Here is a 13275-nt window from a genome sequence, read left to right as displayed (position 1 = left end):
GAGGGGGCAGGGCAGTGCAGGGGCACTACCAGCAAAGGAAAAGAAATCAAAAACCTGATAGTATTTGTAAGAGAGTCATAACTTAAATGGGACTGCAGAAAGACATGGCAATACTGAGTATTTTTTCTAAATCCTTCTCTTGACATGGCTGAAAGTTACTTAAAAGTCAAAATCCCTTCATTCAGTGTCAGTGAAAGCAAGTTAGGCCAGTGCTGAATGTTTATGAAAATTCTGCCTTAAAACAATACATAATAGTAAAATACTTGGAGTTCAGCAGCATTTAGATATTCAGCTATCAAATAATCTCTTATCTGATAGAGAGGTAAGAGACAGAAGTGACTAATTCTGCAGGTTTTTTCAAAGGTTTCATTTAACACAGTGAGATATTGTTCAAGACAGAACAGCAGACAAACTTTTTTTACAACGTGAAACTACACCCTGGGCTAAACAAATGCTGAGGCTGTAAGCCAGAAACGCAGGGAGCACTTGTACTTTTTTGTTTGGCAAATGTTTTAGCATGGTAATGAATGATTCTTGAGTTCAAATCTCTGGTTTCACTGAGCTCAGATGGAAACTTCTGGTGGAGGCAGGTGGTGGCCTCTGGTATCAAGCCTCTTTGCCCACAAAACAGGGTCTAGCATTTGATGATGGAATCAGGTTCCTTCCTTCTTCTAAAATTAAATTGAGTTTGATTTCTAGGATATGACAATGGAGTCATCTGACGTGTGGAAATGCTGTGTGGAACTGTACCATCCACCTTCAATGCTTCAGCAAGCTTGCAACAGTCTCCAGAACACTGGATTAGAGTGATTTAACTTGTTGATGGCTCTTACCAAGTACCAACCATCACTGAATGACATTCCTTTCAGCCAGGACAGGAGCTGTGCAAATTAGGAATGAAGCCCCTGCTGTGGCTGTATACAGTATCTGTATAATGAGCAAATGTTCTAGTAAATTTGATCACTATGTGTTCGGGGCACAAAGGCGAAGGAGGCAGCGGGTGCCTGTGTGCAGCAAAAGGTCTATCCCGCTGCTCCTGCCCTGCTCTGTGCAGCCCTGGCAGCACCCTGCCTGCTGCTGGGGGGACGCTGCTCCCCCACCACTCCCTCCTCCCTTCCAAACTGCACCAAAAGGACAGAGAGTGGCCCATGACGGTCTGCCCTGGGTTCTGAAGTCCTGAGCCTGAGCTGATGCTGGTGTGTGGCTGTGTGGATGGATGAGCCTCTCTCAGAAGGGTGCATTCAGCATAGCATATAGCAAGCAAGTTAATTTACTGTCACAACCGTAATTACTCTTGCTTCCTGAAATATATATGTCAGTGGGAACTACAGTGGTTATTAAACTCATTTTGAGCTTTTAGTATAATTAATACTTTCATTAAAAACATTTAAAGAAGTATTGGTGTTATGTTTCTAAGCAAGTGAACATGGAAAAACACTTTGAAGAGGCACCTATGAACAAAATTGAGGAGGACTCAGCATGGACAAAACCAGCAGATATGCTTATATCAGGTTTGGATGTATTAATTAAATTTTGATGACTTATACAGCATAAGATACGTGTCATTTTAACATGATAAACAATAATAAAAGATAATGAATTAAGTTGCCAGTGGACCTTTCCCCTAGGATGATCTTATTGTGCTTGCTAATTAGCTAACATATGCAAATAGTAACACTCCAAAGTACTGCATTTACTTTGTCTAACTTTGTTTCAGTAAAAATATTACATCAAGACTGGAAAAATCCTATACCCTCTAGTTGATCATGTATAGATTTAATTATAGTAGATATATTTATGTTAGAAAACACATAATAATTAAAATATTATTGTTTCATGCAGATGGCTATTTTAATCAGTACCATTAAATTTTCCCCTCTAGTAATTGCGGCTATTGGGTTCTTCAAATTATTAGTATGAAGGTATTAAAGTAATGTACAGAACACAGCTAACCTAGAGTACGGTAGAATCCATTTCTTTACCAAAGCGTTGCAAGGCACTTTGTGTTTATTACATAGGGATGAAATTATATGGAATCACTGCTGAGTTTGAATATCCATAAACCTCACTAGAAGACAGACCATCACTGAAAATTTTTGTGACTGTTTAGGTAACCTCACAAGGGCTGTGCCAATTCACGCTGTTTCTTCAGGAGCTTTTAACCATGTGAGCTTGCTTTCCCTTATTACTCTCTTGTCTTAAACAAATTTCTGCTCTATTTTAAACCCTTTCCCGTCAGTGGAAGACTTGATATGCTTGCTTTGAATCCCATCAGTTCTTCCTTGAGTTGGGTCTCTGAACAACTTGTGTCTCATGTTGGGCAAACTTAAAATCAAATATGGGACTTCACATGATTTATATGGAGAAATCAGTTCACTAGTATGGAACTTGTATGGAGGACTAGCAGCCTTGAAGAAATGCTGCCAGACTCCAGGCAAATAGTTTTTGTTATCTTTATGGGAGCAACTTGTACAAAACACAAAAGAAACGTGTTTCCTGTGAATACAACAGGGTTAACATGAGGGAAATGGAACAGTTCTGGCATGTGAGGATTTGTGTTGAATGCTCTCTTCATGACATTTTACTGGAACCAGAATTTTAGACTTAAAACCATAGTGCTACGATAGGATCAGTTTGCTCACAGGTGTGGCCATAGCTACTTGGAAGGCTAAAAATATTTCATCACTATTTGGACAAACCTGAATTGGGCACTTCATGATTATAGCTGAATTTTGAACAGTTTTACTGAGAACATCTAGTTCAGCCCCAAAAAGCAGCTAGCATAATATCTTCATAAGGCATGAGGCACTTTTAACAACTAGCAAACCGTGTTTTCTTTTCCTTTAGGCAGAAACCACTAGAGTGAGGAACTGTACAAGCCTGGATACAAGAGAACAAGTACTACACTGAACAGCGAAGTAATCATTGCTTGATCTCATTTGTATCCACCTTGAATCAAATCCTGTGTTTGTTTGTCTATGTAATGTCTTCTAGATTTGCCCCCAAATGCCAATATGCCTCTTTTCTGCCAGCTATGACTATGAAGTCTCATTGACTGCAATCACAAATCTAATTGGGGAAAAAGATACACACAGATATATAAATATAAAAATTACTGATTTCCAAGAATGTAAGAAGTAATAACTTTCTATTAGATATCCATTAGTTTTCTAAACCTATGACTAGTGTATGTATTTTTAGTCATTTCTTAGAATGAATAAGAAAGCCTGTTTCCTTATCTACTGCTTCTGCCAGCTACTTTCTCTTGTCCTTCAAAGACACTCCTTCCTCCAGCACTCTTGTAACTTTTTGTGCAACAGAGATACTTCTGCAAGAGTGATCATTCTTTGTGGTACAGTCATATGCAACCCAAAGTTTGAAAGTCCAGCTGCCTCTTGAGAACCTTTTCAGTGGCAAGGTGATCCATCCTTGAACTTGAAAGTCTGTTCCCTAGACAAACACATCCTCCAAAGGCCTAAGCAAATACAGCTACATTTGGGATAGCAGAAGCCTTCTCTGCAAGTGATAAGTCTACCAGAGGTTACACTTCCATGGAGAAATCCCCAGGGTGTATGCATCACCACCTTCCAATAAGGTACAGCTGAAAGATCTACAAAGTATCCCATCCAGGGAGAGGTGCAAGCCACAAAATTCTGACCTAAACTGAAGTTAAATTTTTATTTGCTTTAAAACACAACACTGTGAAGATCCTGGTTCTCTCTCACACCCTTCTCTGGTGTTACGCTTTAGAACACAAATCCAGGTGGAAGGATGTATTTGTTTTATGAGTTTAACCGAATCAGTAGCTTCAACTATCTCAAAAAAAAAATCTGAGATTTAGGCAGGTTTTAGGATGGGCTTTTTGGTCTGATAGGCTTTGACCAAATTCAGCAGAGGCAAGATTTTGCAACAGTGAGTAGTGTGTAGGTATGAACAAAACTTGTGTCTGGACAGCTGAGGCTACAATTCATGTGTTGTGCGTTGACTGCTGCATGGTAATGCATGAAAAATGATATTCTATACAGAGCTTTGGTATCTACTCCATGTGTGCTGGATCTTGGAAGCTGGTATTGTATTTGGTGTAGAAGATACAAAAGGAAAGTGCTGAAGTTGGAGGAATTAAAGTTCTACAATTAGAAATAATCTCTTAAAATTACATGCCACATGGCAAGCCTACGAAACTTGGTGTGTGGAGAGCATATTTGCAATGATTTACAATTAACCACCACATTGCAAATCACTCCTTAGCTGTTTTCTATTATGAAATTTGGAGAGCTGTAAAATGCATTTGTGCTACTTTATTTCCTTTTGAAATGGTAATTGCTACTGCTGAGGGGCAATACTTAGTGCAGAAAATGAAGTGTGCAGCATAGGGAGGAACTTGTTTCTGAAGAACTGCTGAGGAATTGTAATGATCTGAAAAAAGTGTCTTCTTGAAACATGCACACACAAAAGAGCTTCATTTATGGAATTCCAACCAAATAAATAACAAAATAAAATAAAACACAGCCTCTTTTTCTTTTTTCTTTTTTTGTGCAAGGGCCAGTTCTTACTGCTTTGTTGCTGACTGCACTTTTTCCCTGTCAAAGTGGGAACAGTGGATTGACACTGGGTAAAACTCATAAGCCAATGGCTTGAGGGAAATGCAGATGTATGGAAATGTGATAGGAATGCCCTAAGGTAAGAGGCCAATGCATTTGAAAATTATCGAGTATGCTTCTAACTGCTTTGCTAGCCCATTTTAGATACCTAGTGTAGAACTGACAGTGGTACAGCCCTGGGGAGCTGGATGAAGTTTGGCTTTTGTGTCTGAGGAACAGAGGCTGTGCAGTTTAAGTGGAGAAAGCAGGTATGTTCTAATTAAGTGGTAATAAGCTCCCCCCTTGCAACTTCCCCCTTGATTGTGATTGTAGAAAGGACTGTGTTTATGGATAGCTTTTATGGTGGGATATATTAAGGAAAGCAAGGAGTGAGGCTTCTGAGGTCTTAAATTTGCTAACTTGTGACAATAATCAAGATCTCTCAGGTAATAAAGTAGGCTATCTAGCTCAGGTCCTCAGTTTAAAGTTAATATCTTTGAAAGCCAGATGATTGACTGTAATTTTGCTCATAGTGCTTTGCTAGTAGCAGTGAATAAAAACATATACAGCACTTTCCATTAGAAGTGTCAGAGTGCTTTCCACACCTTAATCAATTAATGTTTATGAGATGGTGGCATGGTTATTTCCCTTTCTCTGCTGGAGGAACTGAAAGGATCAGCGCAGCAACCAGAAAGTATGTAGCATTTAGTGCAATAGCAAAGACTCATAATGCCTGGGTCTAGTAGTATGGCTTTCCAGAATTATTTTACAGTTAATACACAGGAGACAGACAGTTATAATTGTCCTTTCATAAATACACTTGAACTAACTTTCTGACTGAGTCGATGCTGCCAAGATGGTCAGTCTTGGCACTTAGGAGGAAAAGCGCTTGTGTTGGAACAGGTTGTCTAAAAAAGTGATTCGCAACTGAGCTACAATGCAAAAAGGCAGTATACAACAGCTGAAGCCAGGAATGGCTCCGAACAGGTTATTTAGAAGCACTGTCCAGGCATGTGGGGATGAAGTTAGAAGAGCCAGTGTTCAGCTAAAGTTGAGACTTGCAAGGGATGTCAAACTGATAGTGGATGATCAGGGAAATGTGGGACTGTAGCTGGATTTAGCTGGTGATTTGTTGGCAGCAAACACAGACCAGGCTGAGGTACTCGGTGCCACCTTTGCCTCAGTCTTCACTAACACAGTCTCCCAGGCTTTGTGCTTTGCAGCAGGGCTCGAGGAGGAGGAAAGGAACCAGCGTCAAGTATAAGTTGAAAAAAAATAAATAAAGAGATTTGGACCAGAACTAAGAAAAAATTTTCAGTCCATGAAGATGGTCAGGTAATGGTGCTGGATGTGCAGGGAGGTTTAATCATTAAGTCATTTAAACAGATGATGTTTTCAAGTAAATGCTTTTGAATGACAAATTGCATACAACTTGCATACTGGCACAATAGTGGCATTTCTGCAATACCTCAACTACCAGTGGTCTTTCCATAAGCACACATGCCACACACAGCCCAGCAAGAGCAGTGCAGCCCTTGCAGTTGTGCCCACTCCCATAAGCAATCTGGCTTTTAATCTAGGATGACGGTGACCAGTGCTGAATGAAAACAGCACAATCCAGTGGCATTACATGTAGATTTCAGACTCTTTCTAGTTTCAAAAACAGCAGCCAGAGACTGTGTATTTACTTCAGGTCTGGTGTCTCCCCATTTCTCAAGGAGAATCTGTGGTGCATACATAGATATTCTCCAGCTGTTAGCAATGTGAAATGGACTGACTGTAATGTTCTTGTTTGGTATTCTTGTAATATGGCTCCTTGCTCTCCAAGCAGCCTAATTAGGTGCAAAGAAGAATGTACAGAAGATTATGGGAAACTCTGGGGGTGCTTGCACCAACCTCAAAGTGACAAACTTTGGCATACAAAAGTGAAATTGAATTGAAAGGAGGATGTATTCAACCTATTTGACAAACCTGGGGCAAAATGGGATACAATCAATCTAATTTAGCCATGTTTTAATTTAGTTGGAGACTATAGTTCTGCCTGAAAATATACAACTTCCAAAACCAGCTGATGATTTGCAAAGCAGTACATTTAATAAGCATCCTGCTACCTGTTGTCCAACATTGATGAAATGCTCAGCTTTGCCTTGAGATCATGTACAGCTAGGGTATTTTTGCAAGAAAAGATATGGTGGCTAATGAGGTAAGAATTATTCCTGTGGAAAATGGAGACAATAGCTAGAATTTAAGGATATTTAGATGTCTCTAATGATTTCAGTGGAACTTATGCACTCTGTACCTTTAAAAACTAGCTAATCACATAACAAATGAGACACTAATTTAGCAATTCTCTCAGGAACAGAAAATGTCAATATACTTATAGCTTTATAAACAAAAGAATACACAAGCACGCCGTGTGGTAAATAAAATAATTACTAGTACAATTGTCCATGTTTTGCAGATGATTAAATGGAAAGGGGATCTGTCATTTTCTCAATAGTACCAATATAAATCGAGAGCCACGCAACTGATTTTTGCTCATGTAATTAGGGAGTACAACTTTATCTCAGATAGGTTGGTTACTTTCCACAAAGGTGTGGGAGTCAGTTCCACAGCGAGAATTTGAATTTTCCCACTTCTTTTCTTGGACAAGTGGATCATTTGTCCCTGTTACTGTACACCTTTTACTCATAAATGCAAAGAGTTATTTCTCCTTCAGATTCTCATAAACATTTGTTCTTAGTGTTAAGAAATGGTACAGTTTTAAAAATATGACTAAAGCTGTAAGCAGATTCCACAACGTGCAGGCACAAATGATGTATCTCAGAAAAAGAAGCTCTTCCCCATGTGTTTATATACTGAGACAGTTCAGTTTGCAGATACTTAAATACCTATGGGCGGTTTTTTTTTTCATTTTAAATTAGGAACATAGGTACCAGGCACACCTCTCTTCTCTTTGATACTGTGATTATTATCTTTTTTCCCCCTGTTAAAACCAGAATAAGAATTTGTTGTGGTTTAACTCGGCAAACAGCTAAATGCCACATACAGCCATTTGCTTATTCCCCTCCCCAGTGGGATGGGTGAGAGAATTGGGGGGAAAAAAATAACCTTGTAGGTTAAGATAAAGAGAGCTTAACAGGACAGAAAGGGAATTAATAATTATAATAATAATGATAAAAGAATATCTAGAACAAGTGATGCGCAATGCAGTTGCTTACCACCCAGTGGTCAATTCTCAACCCGTCCCCGAGCAGCAGTTTCCCCAGCCAGCTTCTCCCAAAATATATACTGAGTATGATGCCATATGGTATGGAATATCCCTTTGGGCAGCCTGGGTCAGCTGTCCTGGCTGTGCCTCCTCCCAGCTTCTTGTGCACCTGGCACAGTATGAGAAGCTGAAAAGTCCTTGAGTACTTAGCAACAACTGAAACATCAATGTATTATCAACATTATTCTCATTCTAAATCCAAACCACAGCACTCTGCCAGCTACTAGAAAGAAAATAAGCTCTATCCCAGCTGAAACCAAGACAGAATCTTAGGAATAAGGTTCTTGTTTTACTGTCAAGTTCTTCATGCTTTGGGAAGTATGCGGGAGACAAAAATTTATATTTCCTTTGGATTTTATTACAGTTTCCCTAATATTTGCTACATTATTGCTCTTACGTTTTGAGAGATCTGTGCATCTGACACCTGAGGAAAATTAACCCGTGGAAAGCTGTGCAGAAACTGCGGGGTTCATACCCTGAGACAACTCCTGAGACAACACTTGCATTTATAGCCTATGGGATGAATAATTTTCCCAGGGTTAGATGTCTCAGCTGCCCAGTTAGGGCACACATGTGCATACTTCTCTAAAAGCAAGACATTTCTGAGGTAGTAGCTACAGGTTCTCTAGGTTTCTGATCCAGCTAGTGATTCTTTGGAATAAACCATGATTCTGAGGGGAGCATAAGCTATAATTGCTTAGACCTAAAGCATCAGGTTTGGGAGTGGTATTGCTGTCAGGAACCGTTTTAGCTCCAAGGAAACACAATTTCTTTAGAAACACTTCTCATTTGTTATTTCTCAATCACTGAAGTATACAAGTATATTTGAGAAGCAAAATGCTTATGATTATATCTGCTTTTATAAGTTTAACTGTAATCAGCAGAGTAGGAACAGAGTGCACAAGTCATTTTATCTACATTATTTGTGGAGAATCTCTGAGAACACAGGAGTGCTTCTGACCTAGTTAAACTCCTGCTATTTTGAAAACAATTATTAAAAAGCCATCAATACCTCTCTGAGCCCACATACTCACTTGTTGCCCGGTAACCAGAAGGATGGAGCCTTCTTTACCGTGTACCACTTGCCGGTAAATGTGATCTAGAATTAAGAGTTCACTCCAGCAGTTCTGAAGCAACTTCATTTGGTCATCAACCTGTAAAGCAAACACAAATGTTGGTGGCATCACTCTGGGAGTCTTACATCACACTATGGAGTCAGTCCTTCTTCAAGTATCTGGTTAGAGTCATGAGAACAGAAACGCTGTAAAAAATTATTCCTCAAAAAAATTGCTATTCTCAGCTAAAAAAATAGGGCACTGCTGAAACCTTTATCTGTAAAATGTGTAAAATATTTACTACTGATTACATTCTAGGAAAGCAGAATTATGCCATTGTTATGCAAAGTAATGAATAGTATATTTAGAAAATGCTCAGGGAAATAGAACAGTATTTTTACCTGAAAAAAGAATAGCACAAATAGTGCTAATGTGAACTTTCTCATACTCCCCATCCTCGAACCTCAGCTTTGGGAAATAGTAAGTAATCTGCAAATTCAAGAGTGGTATTGCTGCACCAAGTTTGAGATAGGTCTTTGCAAAGGAAAAAGTGAAGAAAGAAGTAACCACGCCCTCTAAGAATGGTTGTGGTACTATGAAAAAAGAAGAAAACTTCTTCAGAAACAGAAGCTGAGCAGCTTCATCTGTCACTGGTAGGGTAAGCAAGGGCTGGGCACAAGGCAGGAGTGAGCAACGAGACACATCACTGCTGCATTTGGAAATAAAAGGAACATAGGAGGCACTCAGCACAAGCAAACTACATTAAATTTTTGTGCCATGTGATCTGGGATGTACATATTATAGGACAACAAAGTATATCACTCAAGAGACTCCCGTGGCAACTGGGTTGCATTCAGTTTTATTCAATGTAAAGACTGTCAAATAATTAAGGCTTCCATGGAAATGGAAAAAAGTTCAGCATCAGTATCCTCTGGACCTGTGCTCTACTGAACCTTTTGATTTATTCTTAAAATCAAACAAAGTCTTTGACTTCAGGTGTGTCCTGAAAGAGTTAAGAGATGCATACATTAGCTTTGCTACAATTGTCTGGTGCAGATGTGGTAATAGCCCGTAAATAGTTAGAAAATATCTAAGAACCTGCACAGTTAGCAATTGCTGAACGAATTAAAAATGCTATAAATTAGGAGAAGTAAAAAAGAAATTAGCAAAGAGAATCTTTAAAGTGGATAAATGCCTAGAATTTCTGAGGCGTGGAACTGTAAAATTGTTTTTCAGGGGTTCTAATTTAAATTACTTTAGAACTAGATTTCATAATGCACGGGAAACTGCATTATAAGGAGCAATCTTGCATGAGCTGAATTGGGTAATGCAATAGATGTTCTCAAGTTTTATCAGCTATGACCTGATGAATTTTTGAACTTTATTCTTTCAAGCTTGTTGTTGGTTGTGTGGTAGAGAAGGAAAAAATGTTTGTTACTAATAGATTTTTGTAGTGTCACTTGTGAGAGTTACCTAGTATTGTCTCCCTCTTTCCAGCCACTTGCCATATAGCTCAGACTTCAACACCTTAAACATCAAAGTCTCTGTTTGCCTCCTTCCCATCTCCCCAGTCACAGTCTTCTCCCAGCTGTGCTTGTCCCAGTTCCTTCCCCTCAGGTAGCTGTCTCAAATTATCCCCTCTTGCTTGACTGTGCAAGCAAATGAAATCAGGAGAGAGAAAGGGAGCAGATTAGCACAAAGCCACCGGGGAGAAAAGGGCTGAAGAACCTGTGTGCAGCAGATCCTGTTCTCTCACACAGCCTGCACTGGGACCCTTGGTTCTTGCTTTTGCCTGCTCTGTGGCTGCAGCAGGCATCTGTGCTGGGACACTGCACAGCTCGTTCCCTCCGCTACTGCTTTTCCTAGAGGATTATATACATATATATGGTTTTTTTTTTTTTTTTTGAGGGAGGGGGTGTGTGTTATTATTTTTATCCCCTTCTCTTTGCTCTTAAAAAAAAAAAAAGAAGAAGAAAAAAGAACAAGGAAAACTATGTCCAAATATTTGCGCCAAAATAATATCTCAAGGTTGCAAAATCAACCACTGCAGAATTAGTTAATGCTTGTATTAAGACTGTCTTTCCTATTCTTATTTTATCTTCAATCTCATTTGCGTTGTAACAGATATTAATGCATAGACACAAAGGGCTGAATTAGTATTTTGCAAACACTCTCAGTTCTGATATTTCTGATGTTTTGCATGCTTTAGCTTTCCAGTATCAAGAATAAACCTTTATCACAGTTGCTGTTCTGCCTACAGTCACAGTTAAGACGTGTATGCTCAGGTAACCCCTGTGAGCTGCATATCCATTGGCAGTGTAGAGGAAAGAAAGAGGTGTGGACTCTGTAGATAGATATATTGCTGAGTCAAAGTAAAGCTAGTGCTATCACAAACTCAGCCTTGCTCTGTCCCTATGCTGTCTGTGCCCAGGATAATTCATTTCTGTTCAGATCACAGAGCAAGGCTGACTCTGTATTAAAGTTCTCTTCCTCTGCTCACAACACGTATTTGACAACAAAGCTATTTCAGCCAAGTGACTTGTTAGCTCAAGAGAGGACAGTAAATTACCACATTGATACACTGCCTACCAAAACTTGGGCCAGGTTTAGAATGAGGCATGATTTGAAGAAAATGTTTGAAAATTACAGATTCTAGTACTCTTGCTTTTTATATGAAACTATTTTGTGATCATTTTCTCCTCTGTACAACAAGGTGTTACAAAAATCAGATAAATCATGCTAACATGATAATTTCATCCAAAATTAGCATTTCACACAGAGCTATCACAGCTTACATCTGAATTAAACTGTGAGACAGTTTAAAATTCAGCATCCGTGTCATAACAACTAATAGCTGAATAAGAGGTCAAGCATTTGATTACATTATAAATGACATATTTCCAGCTAACCCATCTGTCTCAGCCACAGGCTTTTGAAAACAAACTACACTTTACAGGTCTGGCTTTCTGAAGGTCCCAACAGCAGCTAGCCTGCAATCAAAGCTTACCTCCCAAGCTGTATCATATCATTACCGAGCCAGTGCTGTGAGAACAGTATGAGATGGCAAAATCACACACACAAAAATGTTTTGCACGTAGTCTGTTCCTGCTGTTCAACAAGACTCATAAAACTAGCAACAATGAACATCTGCTAGTGGTTCACAAAATCTGCTCCTCCTTATTCCCCGTAATTTAACCAGTGAAAGCCTATAAAATGGATAGCATAAAAAGCACAACACATATCCAAAACAGAGTATTGGCTTCAGAAGACTGTTAGATGCAGCTGTTTTTGCAATTTTACGAAAGGTGGCAGGGCAGCAGAATGTCTCCCAGTTTGCACTAGGAGGAAACAGAGATGACTTTAAGGAGGGTCATGGATTACTGAAATGCAGGGCAAGTGATCAATCCCAGTCTACTTCTGAAAGGCACCTAGATGAGGAAAACCACATACTTTGTCTCTGTTGATGGATATGAAAGGAGAAATAGAAAACAGTATAGATCTCATTGAACAAAAGCAGTAACACATCACTTCTTACGTTAGAATGAGCTGGTAAATTTTATGATGTGTGTAGCTTCAGCCAGAACACAAACACCTTTGTGTTTCCGTGGCACATCAGTAAATGAGTTGCAGAAGCATATTATCTAGCAAAATAAAAAAAATCAGCCATTTGCCAAAACAAGTACGTGCCTGAACCTGATCACGAAGGCAGAGAGGCTTAAGTTTTAGTGGCTGAAGGTGAGAGTGAGTTCTGAAGAAGGCCCTCTGCGGAAAAAGTACCTTGTGGACTTCAGTCTTATCAGTCTAAAGCCAAAGCATGCTAGTCCACCACTAACAGGGTGAGCAGGAGAAAAGATAAGGTTCTTCCACCAAGATAACTTAGCTTCAGACTGGGACTTTCCTATAATCAACATCATTTTCAATCATGGTATATGTTGAACTAGAAACAAGCTAATAAACTTTTACTACTGGCTAAACTTTGAGGTTTTTCAGTTTGTTGAGATCTTTAAGAGTAAAATCAATGTTTTAACAACAACAGAAAAAACGTGTACTTTGTCCCAGCCACTTGGAATGCCTATAAATAAAAATTGAACATCGTACAGCCAACAACTGGCTGCTGAAGAACACTCCCCAAATTTGCTGCTGCTTCCTGCCATAACAGCACATTGACACAAGGATGACATAACCCATGTCTTACCTAAGCAGGTTGTCAAATGAGATACCCATTTGACAGCTATCTAGCCTTGAGCAAAAATGTGAGTGAGTACTGTGCCCAAATGGTTAAATTTAGGTCCTCTCTGGCCAGTGGCATTCAGATGGAGACACAGCAGTAGGGAGAGCATAACTGGGAATTGTTGCTGATGAAAAGATG

At 39.3% G+C, this 13275-nt stretch overlaps 1 protein-coding gene and 1 long non-coding RNA gene across 4 annotated transcripts in view; one reads left to right on the top strand and one right to left on the bottom strand.

Annotated features, from left to right (window-relative positions):
- The window catches only part of NR5A2 (nuclear receptor subfamily 5 group A member 2), a 93922-nt gene that overhangs the window by 31811 nt on the left and 48836 nt on the right, over window positions 1-13275 (bottom strand). For all 3 annotated transcript variants that reach the window (XM_065842605.2, XM_071810323.1, XM_065842607.2), the window contains exon 6: window positions 8886-9005. In XM_065842605.2, the coding sequence (XP_065698677.1) occupies window positions 8886-9005 (120 nt within the window). The remainder of the gene's footprint in view (window positions 1-8885; window positions 9006-13275) is intronic.
- Window positions 983-4470, top strand: LOC139828300 (uncharacterized). Its single transcript, XR_011739767.1, has 4 exons — window positions 983-1511; window positions 2111-2166; window positions 2848-2941; window positions 3256-4470. It is a non-coding gene; the product is annotated as an uncharacterized lncRNA (long non-coding RNA).

The sequence above is a fragment of the Patagioenas fasciata genome, chromosome 6 (genome assembly GCF_037038585.1).
Source record: "Patagioenas fasciata isolate bPatFas1 chromosome 6, bPatFas1.hap1, whole genome shotgun sequence".
Taxonomy (NCBI): Eukaryota; Metazoa; Chordata; class Aves; order Columbiformes; family Columbidae; genus Patagioenas; species Patagioenas fasciata.
This window is presented reverse-complemented; position numbering and strand designations above follow the sequence as displayed.